The following is a 20,171-nucleotide window of genomic DNA, read 5'->3' as shown; positions in this document are numbered from 1 at the left end:
CTTCGGTGGCCTCCTGCTGTAGCTAATGAAGCTGTTCTTGAGCCAACTGCTTCTTTTGATTAGCACCAGGCTGAAGTTGGTGTTTGGACACTTTTTGGACACTCACATGTGTAAAGTTCAGATTTATCATTCTTCCACAGTATATCGTTTGAATGTATATGAAGATGGACGACACGACAGCTCCCCAAAAGCGAAGCCAAATCATCTCGACCGCCCCCTGGTGGCTGGCTGCAGTATAGGTCATTATCCTCGCCTCCTCCATGTTAGCAGACGTGACATGGGTCAAACTTGAAAGTCAAAGTACACATTGAATACATTTTTTACCCCAAAGCTGGTGTCTGTCATTTTTAGGTATTTCTTAACGCTGATGGAATGTTCAAGTTTTTTAGTTTTTCTCATAAGTTTGGTTTTAATTAGTTATTCGATGCTTTTAAAACGAGGTGAAACATCATGATTGACAGCTGTCAACTGTCAACCATGTCCGACTGACGATTGTTCGGTGAGAACTTGATGTCACGGCTCCACAGCGCGGTCACTACTGTTCAGTATATTTCAAGTTTCTTGAGTTTTCCAATATTGTACAGTAAACAGTATTATGTCTCCCCAATTATTTATACTCGACTCGCCGATTTCAACAGATGCTCTTTGAACACTTGCTCTTAAATTCAATTATTGTGTTGCTTGTGAACAAGTCTCCCTTTCTACCGCTCTGATTCTACACCTAAGTGCTGCCCTCTCTAGGTCTGAGTCACCCAAAAATGGACGAGCACAAAGACGTGTGCTCCTCTTTGGCATTCCTTCGGGAATAATAAACATTACCTAATCTGTTTTCTTTGCCTTTTACTAAGAAAAGTGTCATACGTGTGAGGTGAGGGAAAAGATCATTTATAATGCACGTGTTTCATCACAAGTTAAAAAGTTTTGATAAGATATACAATACGCTACAATAAGTGTAAAAATGAAGCTACTGAATAATTCATTGACTCATTTTAACCAGGGTTAATGTCATTCAAATTAAGACCTTTCCTACTACAACCCATTTTGTTATTTAAAGGCTGATGTGATTCAACGAGACATCGAGCGCTGTTTACATTCCCCCCCTCCTCCCAGAGAATGAGGCAGAAAGGGAGACAGCCGTGCTCTGCATGGCAGTCTTGACTGCGGTGAGTTTTCTGCACTGACAGACAAATGTAATAGTCAGCTTGCCATGGCCTGTGGGTCCAAAAGAGTAAGGGAGGGAGGGATAAATACAACAGAGAGAGTGACAGCGGGAGAAAATGGAACTGATAGAAAGAGGGAGGAGGGAAGGAAAGAAACTGGGATGGAGAAATATGTTCAGGGTGACAGGATATCAAAGAAACATATGGAGGGAGCGAGTGAAGACGCTGTGGAAGTGACAAAATCAACAAGGATCTTCGGATCGTCTTCCCAAAGGAGCACACTGCAGGAAACTTTGAAGATGGGCGTGCTATTGGTTCAAAGATGAATATTACCATTCATTTCTCTTTTTCTTTTAAAATGTCTCCAAAGTTGTGCACAGAAATATAAGGACATATAGGCACTTCTTATTTAAAATAAAGAGAACAAGAAATGATCAACAAGCATTAACCGTGATCTTTTCCTCTCGGCTGCGAGTCCTCAATGTGTTTGAATATCAGTTGGTTACATTCCAGATGTAGTGTAATTCTGCTCGTCAGTGAGATGGGAAGTAGCACGTTGCACTGAGCTTTGTTATGGAATTCAATAATGACTTTTATAATGATGATGCTGATGCTGATGGTGTGTCACACTGATGATGAGCACCCAACAAGTTTGTTTTTGTCTTTTTGTCGCATAATGTACAGTTCAAGGACTTTGCAAGTCAAAGAAAGCCACACAGGTTGTCATTATCTGTTTCTGAATGTGAATTATTGCAGTAATATTATGTTTCATCTAATAATTCAAATGTGATCTGACATAGGGTTGGGAAATAGGGTTCATACTTACTACACATGCAAAAGCTGCCCCCATCAAAAAAGTTTCAATTGTTTATTATTATTAATATCATACACATATTTACTGCTTATAATCTGATTTTAGCAATTGAACTTACCAGATCTCCGAACATTTGATCTTCTCGCACAAAGGCAAACGCTGGCTGTGCATATTGCAAAGAGAAGTAAGTACAGAAGACTCCTTTCTTTACGTGTCGATTCCATGTCTTCTTCCGGTCGAAAGTTTCAAAAAGGTCAAATGTTCATTTTGTGACACATTCAAACGCGCCTTTCAGAGCCAACGGAACGGATCCCTTCACCGATACAAGTTGTCACTGTCAAAACACGTTTGTCTTTTTTTTTCTTTTATCCAAATCTTGGCGCAAACGCCAACCGGAGGCAGGCAGAGGCCGCCCGAGAGGGAAGCGCAGCCACGGTTTGACACGGATAAGATTACGGTCTGCAAAAGATCAGTGGGTTGCGCACCGCTCACGGACGGACCGGCTGCTGGAGCTCCCCGACGGGCGCACGGAGGGCGACGTTGACGGTTGTCCGCACGATTCACGCGTAAATGCGCATCAGCGAGTAGCGCGACCGAGCGGCGGGCGCGACCATCTTTACGCACGAGTCTCGCGTTTCGCGTCAGTGTCCGGTCCGCGTCTTGTAGCCAGCGAGGCGCAGGGACGTGGTGCCATTTAGAGCTAAGAGGATAATAAGCGTCTAATCCGCACACTGGACACAGATGGAGAGCGTGTCTTGACGCAGGAGCAGGAGAGCGACTCGAGCCACTGTCACTCCATGGGGATACTCTTTGTGTGTGTGTGTGTGTGTGTGTGTGTCTGTGTGTGTGTGTGTGTATGTGTGTGTGTGTGTGTGTCTGTATGTCGGTGTGTGTGTCTGTGTGTGTGTGTGTGTGTCAGTGTGTGTGTGTGTGTGTGTGCGCGCGTGTTGATTGACTGTTTGTGGGTACAACAATGACCAAAAGGGCAAACCAGTGAATCAGTTAATCCATGGTGGCCAAGCTGCTGTGAACCCATTAATAACTGACCATCTGATAACGGAGTGAGGTCAAAAACCTGCATCAAGGAAGAGCACAGACCACTACGCTGTTTCACCCCCAAAACTTCGGTTCCCATCCGCATCTGAGAATGTGATGTATTTGTGAAGATAGGACTCAAAATGTCACGTTTTTACTGGAAATTACTCAAAATGTCAGGTTTCCTAATCAGCGCCTGGATCCCTCAAAGAATGTAATCACCTGTTGCCATAGCAGAGACCTATCTTTGATCGTTGAAATCCATCCGTAACTTTGTGAGTAATCCTGCTAACAAACAGACAAACAGACAAACTGAGAGAAGAAAAAAAAGTATAGTTTCAGGCCTGACTGCAGCGAGGACTGGAAACTATATGTGGCCGCAGCAGCACCAGACATTTTCTAAGTCAAAGTTGTCCACAGCCACTGACTCATTACACACGTCCTGCACAAATCTCTGTCAAACCGTTCTGAAAGCCTTTGAATAAGCCCAGCTCCTTTACCCCAGTGGGCCACATTTTCACCTTCTCCTGTCGCTTTTCTCATTACAGTATTCTATTATATCAGAGATACCATGGCAGAAAAATCTCAGCAGGAGCCAGAAACCACGCAGGCTGCTTTGTTAAGACCATTTCATTTTCACTCTGCTGGTCATCTACTTAGAGACTAAACCTTCAGACTAAATTCAGAAATCACTCAAGCCCACAATTTGTTTAGAATAATTTATATCTGTCTAATTATGATCCCACATTTTTTTCACCTGGCCCACACTGTCAGCTACGGAAAAAAATCTTTCCACACAGACGTTTAAAATAATCCTTTTCATGACACCTCGAGCAGCTTTAAAAGCTTCATTCTACCTATTTCAATATTAGCCTCACAATGTTAGTTTCTGTTCCTCTGGTTACCATCCTTATATTCATCAGGTAATTACACATAGTTTACAGCATTTTATGGTAATCAAATATTTCCAGCACTGTGTAGGCACTGTCGGTGCTCAGTAACTTATAAAAACAATAGAGATTCAATGTTTTCTGTTTTCTTTGTGCTCTCACACAGTCCTCGCAAGTTGATTTTTGACCAAAGGTATACACTGATATATAGTGTATCTACTGTACCCCATAGTGTATTAATTGTACTCCTTTATACTAATGAATATACTGTATTTAACTACTTCAGTGTATTCATACCTGCCAATTGTCAATACTGTTCATACTGCAGAAATCCTATTTATATTTTACTATACATGAGCCTACTCTGCACTTTGCTGCTTTTTTGCACTTCTGGTTGGATTCTAACTGCATTTAGTTGCCTCAGTACTTAATGACAATAAAGTTTATCCAATCTAATATACAATATATAATACTGTATTATAAGACCTGATGAAGCACCATGTTTTACATTTCAACCCAGTCTTGGTTGACGGTTGAAGCTTCTGACACACCTAAAAGAAACAGTAATGTTAAATGGACTGTATCTATGCACCACTTCTCTAGTCGTATTGTCCACACAGTACAAGTCACACACACACACACACACACACACACACACACACACACACACACACATCACTTTTATGTAGAGCACTTTTTCTATCACACATTATTCCTACGCTGCTGTCAGGGGCAAATTTAGGGTTTTGTGTCTTGTCCAAAGACACTTCAGCACACAGACTGGAGGAGCCGGGGATCGAACCACTGACCTTATGGTTAGTGGACAACCCTCTTCAACTCCTGAGCCACAGCCACTGTCCTCAATGGCGTGCCCACTGAAGTTAGCGCTAAAGTCATGTATTTTTTATTTTGGCATGAGTGAATCAGAATCTGTGGACTGTGGGCACTTTGCATCTGGACCGTCTAACAACTGAGGATGGTTATAAAGTGTAGAGTGGTGATGTGCAGTGGCTGAGGTGATGGACACTGAGTTACATGAGTGAAACTCACTGGTTCCATCTCCTGGACAAATACAAACACACAGGAGACGAAGGAGAGAGAGAGACAGTGATTCAAATATAAACAGAGGTGCAGCCACAAACAAAAATTTTTTTTTTACACTTAACATTGTCATTAAAACAACCAGTATTTCTATCTCTAGTTTCTACAGTAACCTAATAAAAATAATAACCTTTTCCTTCTGGTAAACCCTTTAACTCAAACTACACAGGACACGTGATAGCTTCACGATAGCCTTGTTGAAGTAAAGAAATTATTTGTCACATTTGTATACCATCATAAAACAAAAATAAAAAACAGACTGGTGGTTTAGAAAATTGTGCAGCATGTAGTCAAAAGATTGTGACATGTTTTTTTATCAGATTTAAGGGGAACTAATTGGTTCTTGCTCACCACAACACAACGATAACACTAAAAATATCAACATTGATTATATTCATAGCAAATATAACCTCCCCCTCTCTTGAACTGTCAATGATCAACATCCAAAATGTTTATAGTTTTGGAGGTTGATGGATTTCGTTGTATCAGTTACATGCATCTTATTGCCACCATGTGTTTAAAAATAAAAAGCATCCCTTTTAATTATTTCAGTGTAGCACATCTGTCAATCTGTACCTTCACAAACAGCTGTAAACAGTGCCCACTAGTGGCAGCTTTTACGTCCTACATGCATGTGTGCGTGTGGAATCAGCACATCTGGCTTCAATGTTTTCAACCGGCAGTAATCTGGAGTGGACTCTGCAAGTCCGAACTTTACGTACACACACATTTGCCAGAGCTTTTAATCCAAACAGACTTACAAATGAGGGTCAGCACCCAAGCTTCAGTGCGGCAGGAGAAAATGGAGTAGTCACTGAGGACCAATAGAAGACAAAGTGCTCAGGTAAAGAAGAGCACATCAAGTGTGAGTCAGGTCTGATATGGTGTTAGGAAAGGAGTTGCTCTTGATGAGACTTCAGGGGATTCTTCAAGATAAATATAGAGACACCACTGCTCTTTGGCGGCTCGTTCCACCATCAGGGAACCACAACGCAACAGTCTGCACTGAGATCGCCTTGCGTGTGGGGATGGCATTGCCAGACAACATTCTTGGGAGGAAATGCAGTGGCCGAGAAGGAGCATAATGAGCCTGTATGATTGAAATAAAAGAGATGAGGGCAGGTGCAGGGATCACTCTGTCTTTAAAGGCCTGATTCATCCACCTGCTGTCACCTTCTAAATCTTCCTGACCAGTGATATCTTTTATTAGCCTGCACTTTTAGTCGTGGAATATTCTGCATTTGTGTTCATTTTTTTCTGTCTGTAACTAAATTTCAACTGATCTATTTTGTTCTATCGAGAAAAATTCCCTCAAAGTAATATGAAAACTTAACAAAGTAAAAACAATGTTTATTATACTGATTCTGAAAAATGCAATGGATGCTATTTTCTGAAGTTTGGCTGTAAATTTGGTATTCATTCATTAAATCCCTTTTCAAAGTGGCCCTGTCTTCAGACTGTGGTGATGTCACCGAATTGTACAAATTCAAATCTGTGACCTTGTATATCAGTTGGGCCACTGATCAAGTCTCTGATGTAGCCTATATAACAAAGAAAACTATAGACCAAAATGTTAGTTTTAAATTGAAATTGAAATTTGTGTGTCAGGCTGCGGGGGCCCTGTCCTCAGGGAGAGGGCTGACCATGGTGAGAAGTGAGCCCGTTACTGGGGTAGACTGGTTCTCTCTATGCACCCAAAACATCATGGGAGAGGTTTGTGTCTGGTGGAGGATTGAGTCATGTTTTGGGAAGTGGAACATCATTTACGAGTGTCTCGTTTTGTCCTTCTAAAAAGCTGTTTTGGCAGCACTGATTCTGAGCGAGTAGGAGAATAGGATCAACCGATAATTCTGCAGAACAGCTGGACTTTACGCGATTTTCTCTCAGCAGCTCCGATATTGGTACGCAGCTCTCAGATGTACCTGCCAGCCGTGGGTGAAGCAGTTGAGACCGAGCAGGTCTGTGATGGGTAGAGGACACAGGCTGTCTGGACATGAAAAATGTGATAAGAGAAGGTAGAGCGGAGGCGACCAAATTTCATGGCAAATCCATCAAAGAGCTGTTAAGATTTCTCAGCCTGGACCAACTGACTAACTAATATTGCCTTCACTTGACCCAAGTGCCTCAAGCATGAGGCTCCTTTAACAATATCATTAAACCACTTGCAAATGCAGAAAACAGGACTACAGGACACATTATCGCAAATCTCCCCTCTCTCCCTGTCAGTAGTCAGGATATTCTTTTTTTTTCTGATAATTACTGCACCGGCAGCCATTCCCCAAATCATACGTCCACTCCAAATGTCAGCTCCTGCCTCCCACAAGCCATTCTGGCGCTGCAGTTTCATGTTGGCCGATAATGACGAGTGAAATGACCTGCGCAATCAGCCGATTACATGTGAAACAAACTGCGCCCCCCCAAATGGCTGACAGATTACATTGCAGATCAACCCCCCGATTAGCCCTCTTGCCTTGCAAGCAGGGAAATGGACATCTGTTTGGTAAATCTGCAGCTTGGCAAGAGTGTAATTGAGGTATTTCCATACAGTGAAGCGAGCGAGTCAGTGGAAAGACGAGCTTCTCTTGTGTGATTTCTACACCCATTTCTAAAAACAAAAGCAGAAGAAAACTCTTCTTCTGTACGACTTCACAGTTGCAGCATATTTGAAAGCTCAAATGGTTTTTGCACGTTCAGTGTAGTCAAGTAATTGCAATACAATGTGGCCAACATGTGTACGTGCACTGACACAAACATGATTCATCACGAAACACTATACTTCAAGGACACATGGATGTGTGTATGTGTGTGTGTGTTTACACATCTGCATAAAAATGTCCATGGATCTACAGTATGTATTTTGCATCAGCCGCCTTCATGAAAAAAGGAGAACGTTTGTGTGAAGCAGAGCAGATAGACGATATCACTGTCAAAGAAAATCAAGGCCTATGGTGACAATGAACATCACGAAGGAGAGAAACGTTTCATTTGATTATTGAAGTCCAACAAACTGAGCCTCGATCCATCTGGACCTCGACTCAGATAGAGGATCATGTGGAATACGTTATCATCTACCGTAGATATACTATTTGTTCTGCTTAACCCGACCAAAAAGTCTTAAAACATTACAGCTGTGTGTGCAGGCACTTTTCACTGTGGCGCAGGCTATAGTCAAATAAACAACTTTTAACTACTCTTGGAAGGAGATCCCTTCCACTCGTCTCTCCTCTGTTTCCAATCACTAAACATAGTTTTGTGCATGCATATGCCTCCCTTGTTATGTTCTCTAACACAGTGGATAGGAATATTGAATTTGTCACATTCTTTGATTGCACGGGGAACGGAGGAGGTGGATGCTGACAGTAAAAAACACAAAACACGTGTGGTAAAATGATCCACACACACAGTCTGTTGTCTTTCCCTGTATCATTATATCATGGTCTGATTTTATTTTTGTATCTCAAACATGCAAAGACTAAGCTACTCAACAAAAAACTGAAAATCCATTCAACATGATTTGACCCGTTTAAAATGCTCTTTTGAACCATTTGTTCTTCACATGCAGCTTAATGACCAGAACATGGCATTAATGGAATTAATGAAAATCTAATGATATTACACTTCAAATAAGATTTCATATTGCTGAAGGCGTAAGATGGAAACGATTAAGTTAACCTGTGATGGATGTCAGCTCACAGCCCTTGATGTTAAATAGCATCTGCTCATGGAGTGATTTCAAGAACTAGTAGCAACACAATCCATCCCGTCTGTTTTAACTGGCTGATTAGAATCACATTCCTCATCCAATATCAACCGCAGACTTAATATGGAATCTGATGCATTGTTAGTGGAAAGTGTGAAACTTCTCTCTCCCTCTCGGCCATCTGAGTACACACACACACACACACAAACACACACTGAGCCTCTTTCATAACACAGCTCTTCTCTCACTTACTCTGGAGTTCCATCATGGGTTTGGACTCCATCCCTCTGTGTGCAGGCTGCGAGGGTGGAGACTGGACGAGGCAGAGGATGGACCGTCAGACGTCACCGCCGCTCCCCATCTCCCCTGTTCGACCTCTCTCTTCTCCCCAGTCAGGGTTGATGGTGAGTGGGGATGAGCAGGAGTCTGCGTCACCGCGTTGTGCAATAGAAACCACTGAATGGAAGGACTGTAAAAAAAAAAAAAAAGGACTAAAAAAAACAAGTGGAAATCGTGTTTGGTCTTCCCAGCGTCGTGGGATCCAGACAATAACTTCAAGGGGGGGGGGGGGGGGAGTTCTTTTGCGCCACTGGCTTCGCTTCCGTGCGCCTTGGATCGTGCGCCTTGGACCGTGCGCCAGGCTGCGAGGGACCCGGGGTCTCCAGCTGGCGCGTGAGACTTGACAATACTCCGGCAGTAACACGCTGCTCTTCACCGTTTCCCGTGACAACAGCCCGAGCTGATGTGTCTCCTCTGGCAGCTGGTCGACGTCTTCCAACGCGCCGCTTGTCGTCGTGGCCGGGCGATAACTGTCGGTTTTGCATCGCGCCATGTCCTTCTGTCGGACCGAGGTGGACAATGAAGTTATGGGATAGTCTGACCACTTGTTTGATTCTGCTGAGCGCCGTGCGCGCCGGCCCGCCGCTCCGGGGCAGGCAGCGATCGACGGCCGCCGAGAGGAGAGGGCGCGCCGCCGAGAGTCCCCTGGAGCTCCCGCCGGTCCAGACCAGCCTGTCAGTCACAGCCGCGGGCATCAGGCGCGCCGACGCGGACGCGGCGGAGTGGGGAGAGGCGGCGGCGGCGGCGACATGTAAGAGCCCGCGGATTTGAACGCAGTTGACAAAACCGTTTGCATTCAGCAGGCTGGCAGAGTCTGGAATTCTTTACATTATCTGTGGCCAAAAGATCAGCAAGAAAAAATACACTACAAAAATTGGAAACATGTGGATCTGACCCCTCGATGGGCATTTGACTTAATGAGAAAAACAACTTTCGGCTGCGTTTGATGCTGAACAGCTTATTGCAGAGGACATCTTTTAGATACATGTATTTATTACATTATATTTTAGATGCTACATTGCAATGCTATCTCATTCTGCCCACAAACCCGCTCATCATTTCGGCCTACATCATCCAGAACAAGTGGTTGTTGATGTTATTACTTTCTTCATACAGTTCCCACAGTGTACAACTGTAGATTTGACATAAATAAGTGATGGTGCATGTCGGTTGCTTGATTCAGCTAATTTGGTTAAGTTAAGTGTTATAATGTAAAAATGTTCAAGGGGAGGTGTCTGTTTTGTCCATCTTACTGCCTAATACATATTCATATTTGAACGTTTAGCATATTTGAATATAGAAAATAACTTTTTGACTGATTATTAAAATAGTTTTCCTTTCATTTTCTGTGAATCCACTAATGGATAAATAATGTTTAGCTGTTGTGCTATGTGCCACAAAGCTACATATTGACTGTTGGAGCTTTAATGAAGTCCAAACAGATGTACAGCTTTTCGTTGCATAAAAAAGAATGGGATCCATTTGTGACTTGGAGTTCAAAACACAAACAATGTGTGTGTGTGTACCATTTAGGCATTTGCACATGCAGATGTGTGTTAAACAATACATTCTGTCCAATATGAGATGTCCTTCTAAGAGTGCCCTTTCCCTCAATGTGTTTCAGACATCATGGAGGAGCCCCTGCCAGGTGATGTTGAAGACTTGGTGGACTTCATCAAAGTGACCGTCAGTAGAATTCGCCGCTCCTCCGTGTCCTCGCCTACCTCTTCCTCCACCACCTCCTCCCCCTCCAGAGAACACTTGAGCACTAACACTCGAAATAGAAGGGAGAGGAAGAAGGGGGCAAGCCAGCAAAGTGGTAAAGGAGCAAGAGGAGGAGCTAGAGGTGCGGAGACGGGCAGGAAGGTTAGAGGAGGACGCGGTGGACGAGGACAGGGCTGTGTGCTCAAGCAGATCCACCTCAATGTGACGGACCTGGGTCTGGGCTACCGCTCCAGCGAGGAAATGATATTCAAGTACTGCTCAGGGCCCTGCAGGAAGTCAGAGACCAACTACGACAAAATCCTTTACAACCTCGCTCATAATAGGAGGTTTCTTCCCAAAGACACGCCCCCTCAGGCTTGCTGCCGGCCAATAGCATTTGACGATGATCTTTCGTTCCTGGATGACAACCTTATTTACCACACCGTGAGGAAGCACTCTGCCAGGAAATGTGGTTGTGTGTAGGGACCGTGAACTGGTGTACGTTTGCTACTGAGTGTGTTTTATTTCTCTGAAGACTTTTCACATTGTGAGGAAACTTTCTGGCATGATGGCGTGAACCATGTAGAGTACTTAGTTTGTCTGTAACTGAGTAAACAAGGAGAAATTTGTTCCTTTCCCAAAGCAGTGACTCCGCCTCTCCACCTCGGCCCCACCACAATATCCACGTTAGACTTTACCCCTTAGCTCACAAATGTCTTCAGTGTAATTTGACATATTTCCTTGGATACTAACCAAAATGACTGAAACCAGACAAACTCAAACTCAACTAGAATGGCCCTCAGTAGAGTGCATACCTCCGCCTAGGCTCCTTAATATGCCTGATTATTTTCATCAAGATCCATGCATTATTCCATGGGACATTGGGGAAAATGTAAAAAAAAAAGGAAAAAAGTCCTATCTCGAAATGTAAAAGGAATCTGCCCCTTCATTCAGATACGACACCAAATTGTAATGGGTTCTTTCTTGTCCCATGTCCAATCTTTTCACAAAGTTGTGGAAATCCATTCTGAAGTTACTGTTTAATCCTGCAGACAATCAAACAAACTAACCATCAAACAAACAAACGGACAGGGGTGAAAACGTAACCTCCGTGGTGGAGGTAATGAATGACGCCGCAGACTCATTATGAAAAGTATTTATGAAATGTTGAATGTATTAACTTATTGATATTTATTTCAGTTTTTATATGAGGAATAAATGTTATTTATTACGGTTTTGTGATATCTTACAGTGTGCCAAAGCTTTAAATAAATTAAAGACTGGGTGGTTTACATTGCAAAAATGTTGTTTTTTGCGTCAGGATCTAATGTTAAAGGTGCCCTGTTGAGTTGTCTTGTTTGCGAGCTCCTGGGCACGTGCATGATACAAATAAAACATGTGGTTGAAAAACTCCACAGGGCACCTTTACAATTTTTCTTTGCAGGAAAACTTTCCTCAGTATCTTAACATTTACAATGTCCTACAATATCAGTGTATTTGACTGCATTGTTTGTTTTGTTACTGGGTAAAAAAAAAAAAAATCTAAAGTTATAGCAAAGCGTTTTGTTCCAAAGATTTGAGGAATAGTGGATGATTCACTGTTCTCCTCTACGATGAATTGGTGTGGTACTGAAACCAGATATCCTCATTTTGGAGACATAACTACAGCATTATTTTCATAAAGTGTTCACTTTTGAATTGTCTCGTTTAATTGTTAATAAATGCATTCTTCACTCACAGCGTAGTGTATTCACATTGAAACCATTATCCTACAGTCTTATGCTACACCCAGAACTCCAATTTTACCCCATAATATTATTACACAAACCTGACATCAATCAAATTCCTGTCGGGGGTAAGACCTGTGGTGAAGTGAGTGGTAGCAGGAATTAATCAAAGGGTTTCTGTCACTTTTATGTGAAGAGGAGGGAGGGGAGCAAAAGACATCAACCAAGTCCTTTAAGAAATGAGAGAATACAGATGGATGAATAGAATTTGATGTTATCAAATGAAAGGAACAGGCATTAAACACGGGATAATGGAGTAGATTATCATTATCGATAGAATAAGAACAGAAGGAAGGTGACATGGACAGTGAAGGTTGAAGGATAGATGGATGAAGTGTTGAAAGAAAACAACGCGGAAGTGTGAGCACTGAAGTTTAGAGCTGAAGTGGAACTGTATGTTTGAAGAGAAAAGGAGACCCATGAAAAGACAGTGTGATGAAAAAGTCGGCCAATATCCAGAGTAGACAATGGTGTCAGAGAACATGAGAAGAGATGTCACGCTCAACTAATTTGTGTGGTCGATATCTGACCCGTCCTCGGCTCTCTCACATTTCACAGCCCGTCTTCTGAGCTGTGAGTCAGTGCCGACACCAGTCGGGCTCAGAGCTGGTGACTGGCCTAATACACTTTGACACTCGGGGTTTCACTGGTTGGCATGTTTAGCTCAACAGTTCTGGCCTCGGGCCATAGCCACGAAATTTGAAGTCAAGACGAAGTCAAAGTTCCTGTGCTGGAAATTTTGATCTGGCCAAATTAGCATATGATCCATGGTGACACTATGCGGCCAGTAACGTTGGCACTCAACCGTTTACACACAATATCAATACTTTGATGAAACAAAAATGATTTTTTTTTTTTTTAAACGAGTCAATTTAGAAATGCAAGTGTCAACACTTCACAGAGCAATTCATCCTACTCTACTACTCATTGTTTTAGTTTCCAGACCACAGACAAACCAACTGTAGCCTAATTCAGATTCAAAAAGGCAAATGCATAAATATTTGTAAAAATGTAACAGCCACATTGTGGTTTGGCCAAACAGGATGAAGTCTAATGGCTACTCTGAGCCCAATTACACATATTCCTAAATTAACTATGATGGCACAAAAACTGTTACCGGCCCCACTACGTAAAATATACATAGGTTTGTCAGCCTTAGCTGTTGACAATAGAGGAAATCATTAGCTCTCGCGGACAGTCAGAGGATAGTGTCATTAGTCCGACGTGTCTTCTTCTCTTTTGTTCATGGTGTCAGAGGAGCTTGTAATGAAGGATAATGTTCCACTGGAGTGTAACACAACACAAGTGTTAGCGGTTAAAGGGACGGTGTCCCAACAGGTGCTAAACATAGACAGAACTACACACGCTGACGAGATTCCATCTCAATACAATAGATCTTATGTAACAATTTGCAACAAATTCTACAGCAAAAACAGTTTCCAGAAGCAATACGCTGGTAACTCTGGACAAATCCATACACCTGAGTGTGACCGTTATGTCGGGAGTACTTCCACTCGTAACGAAAAAAGACAGAAAAGGTTGTTCCTCGTGGAAATAAGATCTGTTGTCCAGAGTGACCGCGGCCCATTCTGAGCCACAAGCACATTTCATTTACGTCCACTGTTTCGAGGCATTCATCTCAAGCTATGTCTACACAAAGTGTTTCAGCCATGTTTTAAATCTGTCCCATTGAACAGACCCACTTCTATGTTAATCAGGCCATGTGACAGCTCACGATTTACTCACACTTATCTATTATCCATCTTCTACATGTAATGTTGATGATTCTATATCGGGCTCTGAGTGATGCCAAAATGCAACTGACAGAGACTGTCCTCCAACAAAAACGACCACATGCGTCGTTTTTCAGAGGTCTGCCGTAGACCTGGAAAGTATGTATTTCAATGGTTTTGCTTATATTCTGTACAGTCATCATGCTGATTCTCAGCCATGTTACCCCAACCCAAATCACAAGCTCATCAACTATGGTAAATCAAATAAAACCCCACAATGCTAAACGTCAACCTCTGTCTTTCTGGAGAAAAGCCAGCTTCCTTTAGGTCTCAGCGCTTGATTTCATGGCGGTTTACATCATAAGAGATCCTCCATGGGCAGCTCAAGTTTTCATCGCTCAGTTCAAACCAGAGAAAGAGGAAGCGTTTGTGGGCAGCAGAGCCCCGTCGACCTCCTCTGTGTCGTCTGGCGTGAGAAAAGATACAAGTGATAAACTAAATGTAATCACGGCTCTATCAAACATGTCGCGGGGTCTTCATGAGGGATTAGTCAAACCACAAGACGCTCTTTGTGCCACTGCCGTGGAATCTTCCATTATGACTCATCATTGGGCTATATGATGAGGCACTTGTAAAGACATCCACAGCAGGAGAAAGGCGCGGCAACACAGACGAAAACAATTCAACTACCAATTCAAGACGTATGATAACAACACAATGCCGATGCTGTCTCTCCCTGTTCTTCCCAGTCGTCCTCTTATATTCACAGCCGACAAAGGAAGTGTGTTTTCATGAGGCTTTTCTCAAAAGCATTTTTAAAATGCTGGCGGTCATGATCAAAAGAGCAGAAGTAGGGCAGAAGTTCTTTGTTTCCACACTGAGGTTCTGCTATTTTTAAAACAGACAGTAATAAGTCTAGCAAAAAAAAGCACATTCTGCAACAAAAAGAGGCCCTTCAACTCGCCTATTGCCGAATCCCATAGTTTAAGAAACACTGCTGTGCTGTCATCGCACTGGCTGCAACACAAAGCAGAGGCAGAGGGGATTAACATGGAGCTGTAACCGCACTGCACTGATCATCTTCAACTGGCCTATCGCCAAAACCTCCAGGCGGGACCACCAGCCGCAGGCATCCCCACTCACACACATGCACGCACGCACGCACGCGCACACACGCAGTCTCACTCTCACACACACACACACACACACGCAGTCACACACACACACACACACACACACACACACACACAGACACGTGTTATCAGTCACCACTGTAGTGAGCTGAAGATGGAATACACACTGATGCAGACAATGGACAAAACACCATAAAATCAGTCGCGGAGGAAGTGGCGAGGGGTGTGAATGTAACACAATCACCCGGATGTTGGTGAGTGAGAGGTGTTCAGCTCAGATGTTTAAATATTCACTTGAAACCTGAGAATGTGCGTTACCGTGTTCTGCCACTTCTAACTCTATAACCCTAACCCTAACCCCAACAAGGCCCCTCTCCCCTGATTGCTCAGTCTGGCTGGGCAGCCATCTCCAGGAAGAATCCTGGTCGATCCAAATTTCTTAAATCTAAGAATTATGGAGGCCAGAGGCCGCTGACCTGCATTAGTCTAACCTGAACCATAGTAAGTACTTGCCTAACCCCACTCTTAACCTTGAAGTAAACCTAACCTTTTTGTTTTATGTGGTTCAAATTAACTGTTGCCTTACTAACTGAACATTTTGTAACATATGCTACGAATGGCAGATGTTTGGTTGAGATATACATATGATAAAAATAAATGCTCTCAACTGCTGTTTCCGAGGAATGTGCTCAACTCGATGTATTCACATTGCGATTGAATAAGAGCCTTTAAGTCAGTCAGTTACAATAAACAACACGATACACTGCTTTTAACAGCTATAAAAGCCATTGTGTTAGTTTGAAAAATAATTCAAATTTCAAACCTTTTATTCATGGTTTTTGCTCAATCTATAAAGGGACCTGTGTCACTTAACATGAAAAACAGGAATTCGGGAGTTACATGACAACACAGTGCAACTGCTCCCTCTGGGGTTATAAACATTATAAATGTTGCAAAATGTACACAGCATACATAGTCAATACATCAGTGTACACTGCTCTTATAGTTTACACACATGGCTCAAAATCACCTCTGCTACGCTGAGGTACAGAGTGGAACTGCTCTAATCTCCTTTGTAAACACAGTAGTGTGCGTGCGTGTGTGTGTCTGTGTGTGCGTGTGCGTGTGCGTGTGTGTCAAAGACCCCAGGAGGCAAACCAGACCCCAAATCACCATTCATCCTCCTCTCATGAGGGAAAGGCCGACCTCCCTTCATCCCTTTCTCACTCCTCACTGTCCCTCCGTCTGTCTTTCAGCACATCCCACATTTCTACATACCCTCCCCGCCTCCCCTCTCTACCCTGTGTCCCCCCTACATCTGATGTCCCTCAGCTTATTCCATTAATGTCTCCAGCCCTCCAACCTTCTGTTTTCTGGTAAACGCAGGACTTGGCTTGCAGTCCGCAGCATCCTGTGTTTGCGTGTGTAAATCCACATGCGCTTCTGTGAGTCTGTGTATTCCCTGGTGTCAAAGGGAGGAACCTCTCACTTCCTCCATAAACACCTCAGTGGTATGCAAAGGATCTGTAGCGAAAGATTCTGACTTTTCCACCTTCTGTAACTGCAGCTATGCCTTGTGAATAAGAACCATCAAAAGTTATTGCCAAATGGGCACCCTGGGAAAATCAGACAAATTTCTTGGGCCGACTTTCAAAGAAAATTGGACTAATACACAAAATAAAAACACATTTAAATTTCACAAAATTCTGAGACAAAATACATAAATGTAAAAATAAATTCTATAATCTACAATTTCAGGTTTGTCTATTTTAGTAGACAACGTTACAGCTAACTGGTATGAGCACATTAACCTTCAGAAAGTAGCTTGGATTAACTGCAATCAATGATGGATTACTGCCCGGGCCCTGGAGCCAATGGGGACCCTTGGCCTTAACTATCATTTCTAATTCATAAATTTGATTAATGTGATTTTGAAAATGTTGTATGAGTACAAAATAGTTCATAAATTAGCCGGTTAAATCGTGTGATGTTGTTATGACAAAGGAAGGTAAAATGTTCATTTCGTGGACAACATGGAGAAACGCACGCCTAGCGTGTCACCAGTGTGTGTGTGTGTGTGTGTGTGTGTGTGTGTTTACATTACAAAGATCATAAATCAGTTGAACATAACTTGGGTATTAAAGTGGAAGCATCGTATTACACTGGTTGGTTTTAGCTTCTAACGGACAGTGTGATACACGCAAATATAAATAGTCACATAAGCACTGTATCACTTTCTTCTCACACAAACCACGTCCATGTGTTAAACCGGAGCCAAACGGAAAGAACAACACCGCAGCATGCCAACAATTGACATATCACCGAACCATGTGTGTAAACATAAATCTACTGCTCATCATGATGCTAAAACAATATGCGCCTTCCAACCATGAAGACATCTATTCCTCTGTGATAGCTGCAGCATTGCACAAGTGTTTCCTTATCTTTGTCTTTTACGGAAAATCCAAAGCGTGAAATCAAAAGAAGATGGACTGTTTTATGTCAGAGGGAAAAGAGTCACATCTCAATGGCATAATAAATGAACATTTAAGCTTAAGTTTTTCAGATAAAAGAAACCGCAGAGATATTTTTTTTTTTTGGGGGGGGGGGGGGGGGGGGGGGGGTTCAAGTTATATGCAAAAAGAGTATGAGCTAAATCTAGACACACAATATTCAGATTAAACATCCAGATCATCCCACTAATACACATGGGCACTTGAAAATGACAATGAAGAAAATTCACATATTCTATGTAAAAAAACAAACACCAGCAGGTAGTCATGTAGGCTATAGCAACAAATCACAAAATGCCGTCAATATCAATACATTGGGAAAAACTATAACAAACATAAAGGTTATAGCACCAGATATTGCAGTTCTTAGCTCCTGATCAAATCCAAACATTAGTGTGTACAATGCCAGAATTACCTATATAAGTATTAACAAGCCACTGATCCCCTAACATCTGTTTCCCCCCCCCTGAGGTGAACGGACCCTGAAATGAATCCCACTAAGCCAGAAAATGACTCACAGAGCAGACGTAGGGAGCAAAACAGTTCAAACCTCTGACTCACCGCCCCTTTATAACCCCTCTATAACCTTTCATAGTTTAGAGTGACCTTCTTATGACTCCTCATTGTGCCCTAATAACACCCATGCAGGCCTGAGTGAGCAGAGACGGAACCGACGGAAATATGATACCGCACGCTCCGTTGGCCCGCAATTCACTCACACACATCATATAGCTCTGAGAAAAAAATCTTCATGCACGTATAATGTGCTTGCAAGCATGCACACATGTTCGACATGGACATGGACACATGCACACACAAACACACACACACACACACACACACACACACAGTGGCGGATGTCTGACAGTTGTTCACTTTGATCCAACACAAAGTGGAAAGAAGAAGGGGAATAGAAACATGTCATGTTTATTTGCCCCTTGATTCATTTAAGTTGTACCACATGGTGGTAGGTTCCTGATGCACCACGGTGAAGTGGGACACCTTTTTAAACCCTGATTACCAGTGCGGGAAATACAAGCGTTGACCTCTGCAGTGTTTCTGCCGCACTGTAACCTTTGGGGCACACAGAACAACAGAGACAGTTGGAAAAAAAGAAACTCCGTTCCACTCTGCACGGAAAAACTAAATCCTCACCGCAGGCTACTCGTGACCAAACGACCAAAATCTGCAAACAGGAGCAACAAGATTATAAATGTTATTTTAAAAAGCAATAGTTGGACATTTTAGGAAATGTCCGTGTGTGTGTGTGTCCGTACAGAGTTTGCAGAGAAGATTGATGGTTAGCTCAGCATAGAATAAAGAAATGGAGGTAAACAGACAAACTCTGTAACGCAAGCAACTTACTTAAGATTTTTTTATTGACCTTGAATTTTGCCCACGAAGAGAATATCATGCTATTATACAGAAAAAAATAACCTTGAAGGAACCGTCATGTATTTTCCTGTAATGCGTATCTAGGTGAGATTACTTTTAGAAGGCTCTAGAGGTTTTTCTAAATCTCACGTGCGCACGTTTCTGTTTGTCCTTGTGTCCCAAATGGACAATAAATGAATATCAATCTAAAAGAATGTTAAAAAATGTTTGAGGTTTTCTTAAATCCCCTTTTTACAAAAAAGACGAAAAAGTCAGGACATACCGGCCTCGGCTGAAGTTGTCGTGACCATTTCAATCGAATGCTGTACGCCTTTGAAAAACAAAGAAACCCATTTGGTTTTGAATTTTGTTATTTGTTTATTTTTTCACATGTAGGGCAATTAAAAAGTCCCCTTTTGTGTGTTTGTCTCCTTAAGAATATCTAGAGTAACAATGACTACACCAGGTTTTATTAGTTCACTATGTTTTAAGTATCCGATGTTCAGCACCATGTTTCACCTCCCTGTAACATCAGTATTAGTTGCTGAAGCTGAGTGAAATATGGAGTAAGTTGTCTTTATATCATGCTGGAATCCACAGGAAAGTACAGTAAAGGGAGGTTTCCCGCTGCTTTTTCGCCACTTCTTGCAGAGCTCTATACGTGACTGTGGCATCACTGTGGGACACACTTTGCATCTCGTGTTCTGCCTAAATCTGTAGACGATCTTCCGCACCGCAGACACTGGATGAATTGCCCTGACACAAAAGAATAACATTTGAGAAACCGCTGCGTTTTGTTGCCGTAGCTGAATTATGAGCAAATAAACGAAAATGGAAAAACCTGCTGTGCTAAAACCGGTCACTCACTAAATCTATTATTCAACAAGA

The 20,171-nt window shown here is 42.6% G+C and overlaps 2 protein-coding genes across 4 annotated transcripts in view; one reads left to right on the top strand and one right to left on the bottom strand.

Moving 5' to 3' along the window:
* Nucleotides 1-9,287, bottom strand: part of LOC118314463 (pikachurin) — a 29,621-nt gene extending 20,334 nt beyond the window's left edge. Inside the window, exon 1 of one of the 3 annotated variants that reach the window (XM_035640943.2) lies at nt 8,953-9,287. In XM_035640943.2, the coding sequence (XP_035496836.2) occupies nt 8,953-8,983 (31 nt within the window). In that variant the 5' untranslated portion in view covers nt 8,984-9,287. Of the gene's footprint in view, nt 1-2,092; nt 2,722-8,952 lie in introns of those variants that run through there. The other 2 variants (XM_035640941.2, XM_035640942.2) reach the window with 2 other exon arrangements.
* Nucleotides 9,288-9,297: 10 nt separating this feature from the next.
* LOC118314464 (glial cell line-derived neurotrophic factor-like) lies at nt 9,298-12,461 on the top strand. The gene is made up of 2 exons (XM_035640944.2): nt 9,298-9,790; nt 10,664-12,461. The coding sequence occupies exons 1-2, from the start codon at nt 9,559-9,561 to the stop codon at nt 11,224-11,226; spliced, it is 795 nt and encodes a 264-aa protein (XP_035496837.1). The 5' UTR covers nt 9,298-9,558; the 3' UTR covers nt 11,227-12,461.
* Nucleotides 12,462-20,171: the final 7,710 nt, after the last annotated feature.

This window comes from Scophthalmus maximus, chromosome 19, assembly GCF_022379125.1.
Source record: "Scophthalmus maximus strain ysfricsl-2021 chromosome 19, ASM2237912v1, whole genome shotgun sequence".
NCBI classification, from domain to species: Eukaryota; Metazoa; Chordata; class Actinopteri; order Pleuronectiformes; family Scophthalmidae; genus Scophthalmus; species Scophthalmus maximus.
This window is presented reverse-complemented; position numbering and strand designations above follow the sequence as displayed.

Coding starts and splice junctions, on each gene's coding strand:
- LOC118314464 (XM_035640944.2), top strand. CDS start 9,559: ATGAAGTTATGGGATAGTCTGACCACTTGTTTGATTCTGCTGAGCGCC. Junction 9,791..10,663: donor GGCGGCGGCGGCGGCGACAT/GTAAGAGCCCGC, acceptor AATGTGTTTCAG/ACATCATGGAGGAGCCCCTG.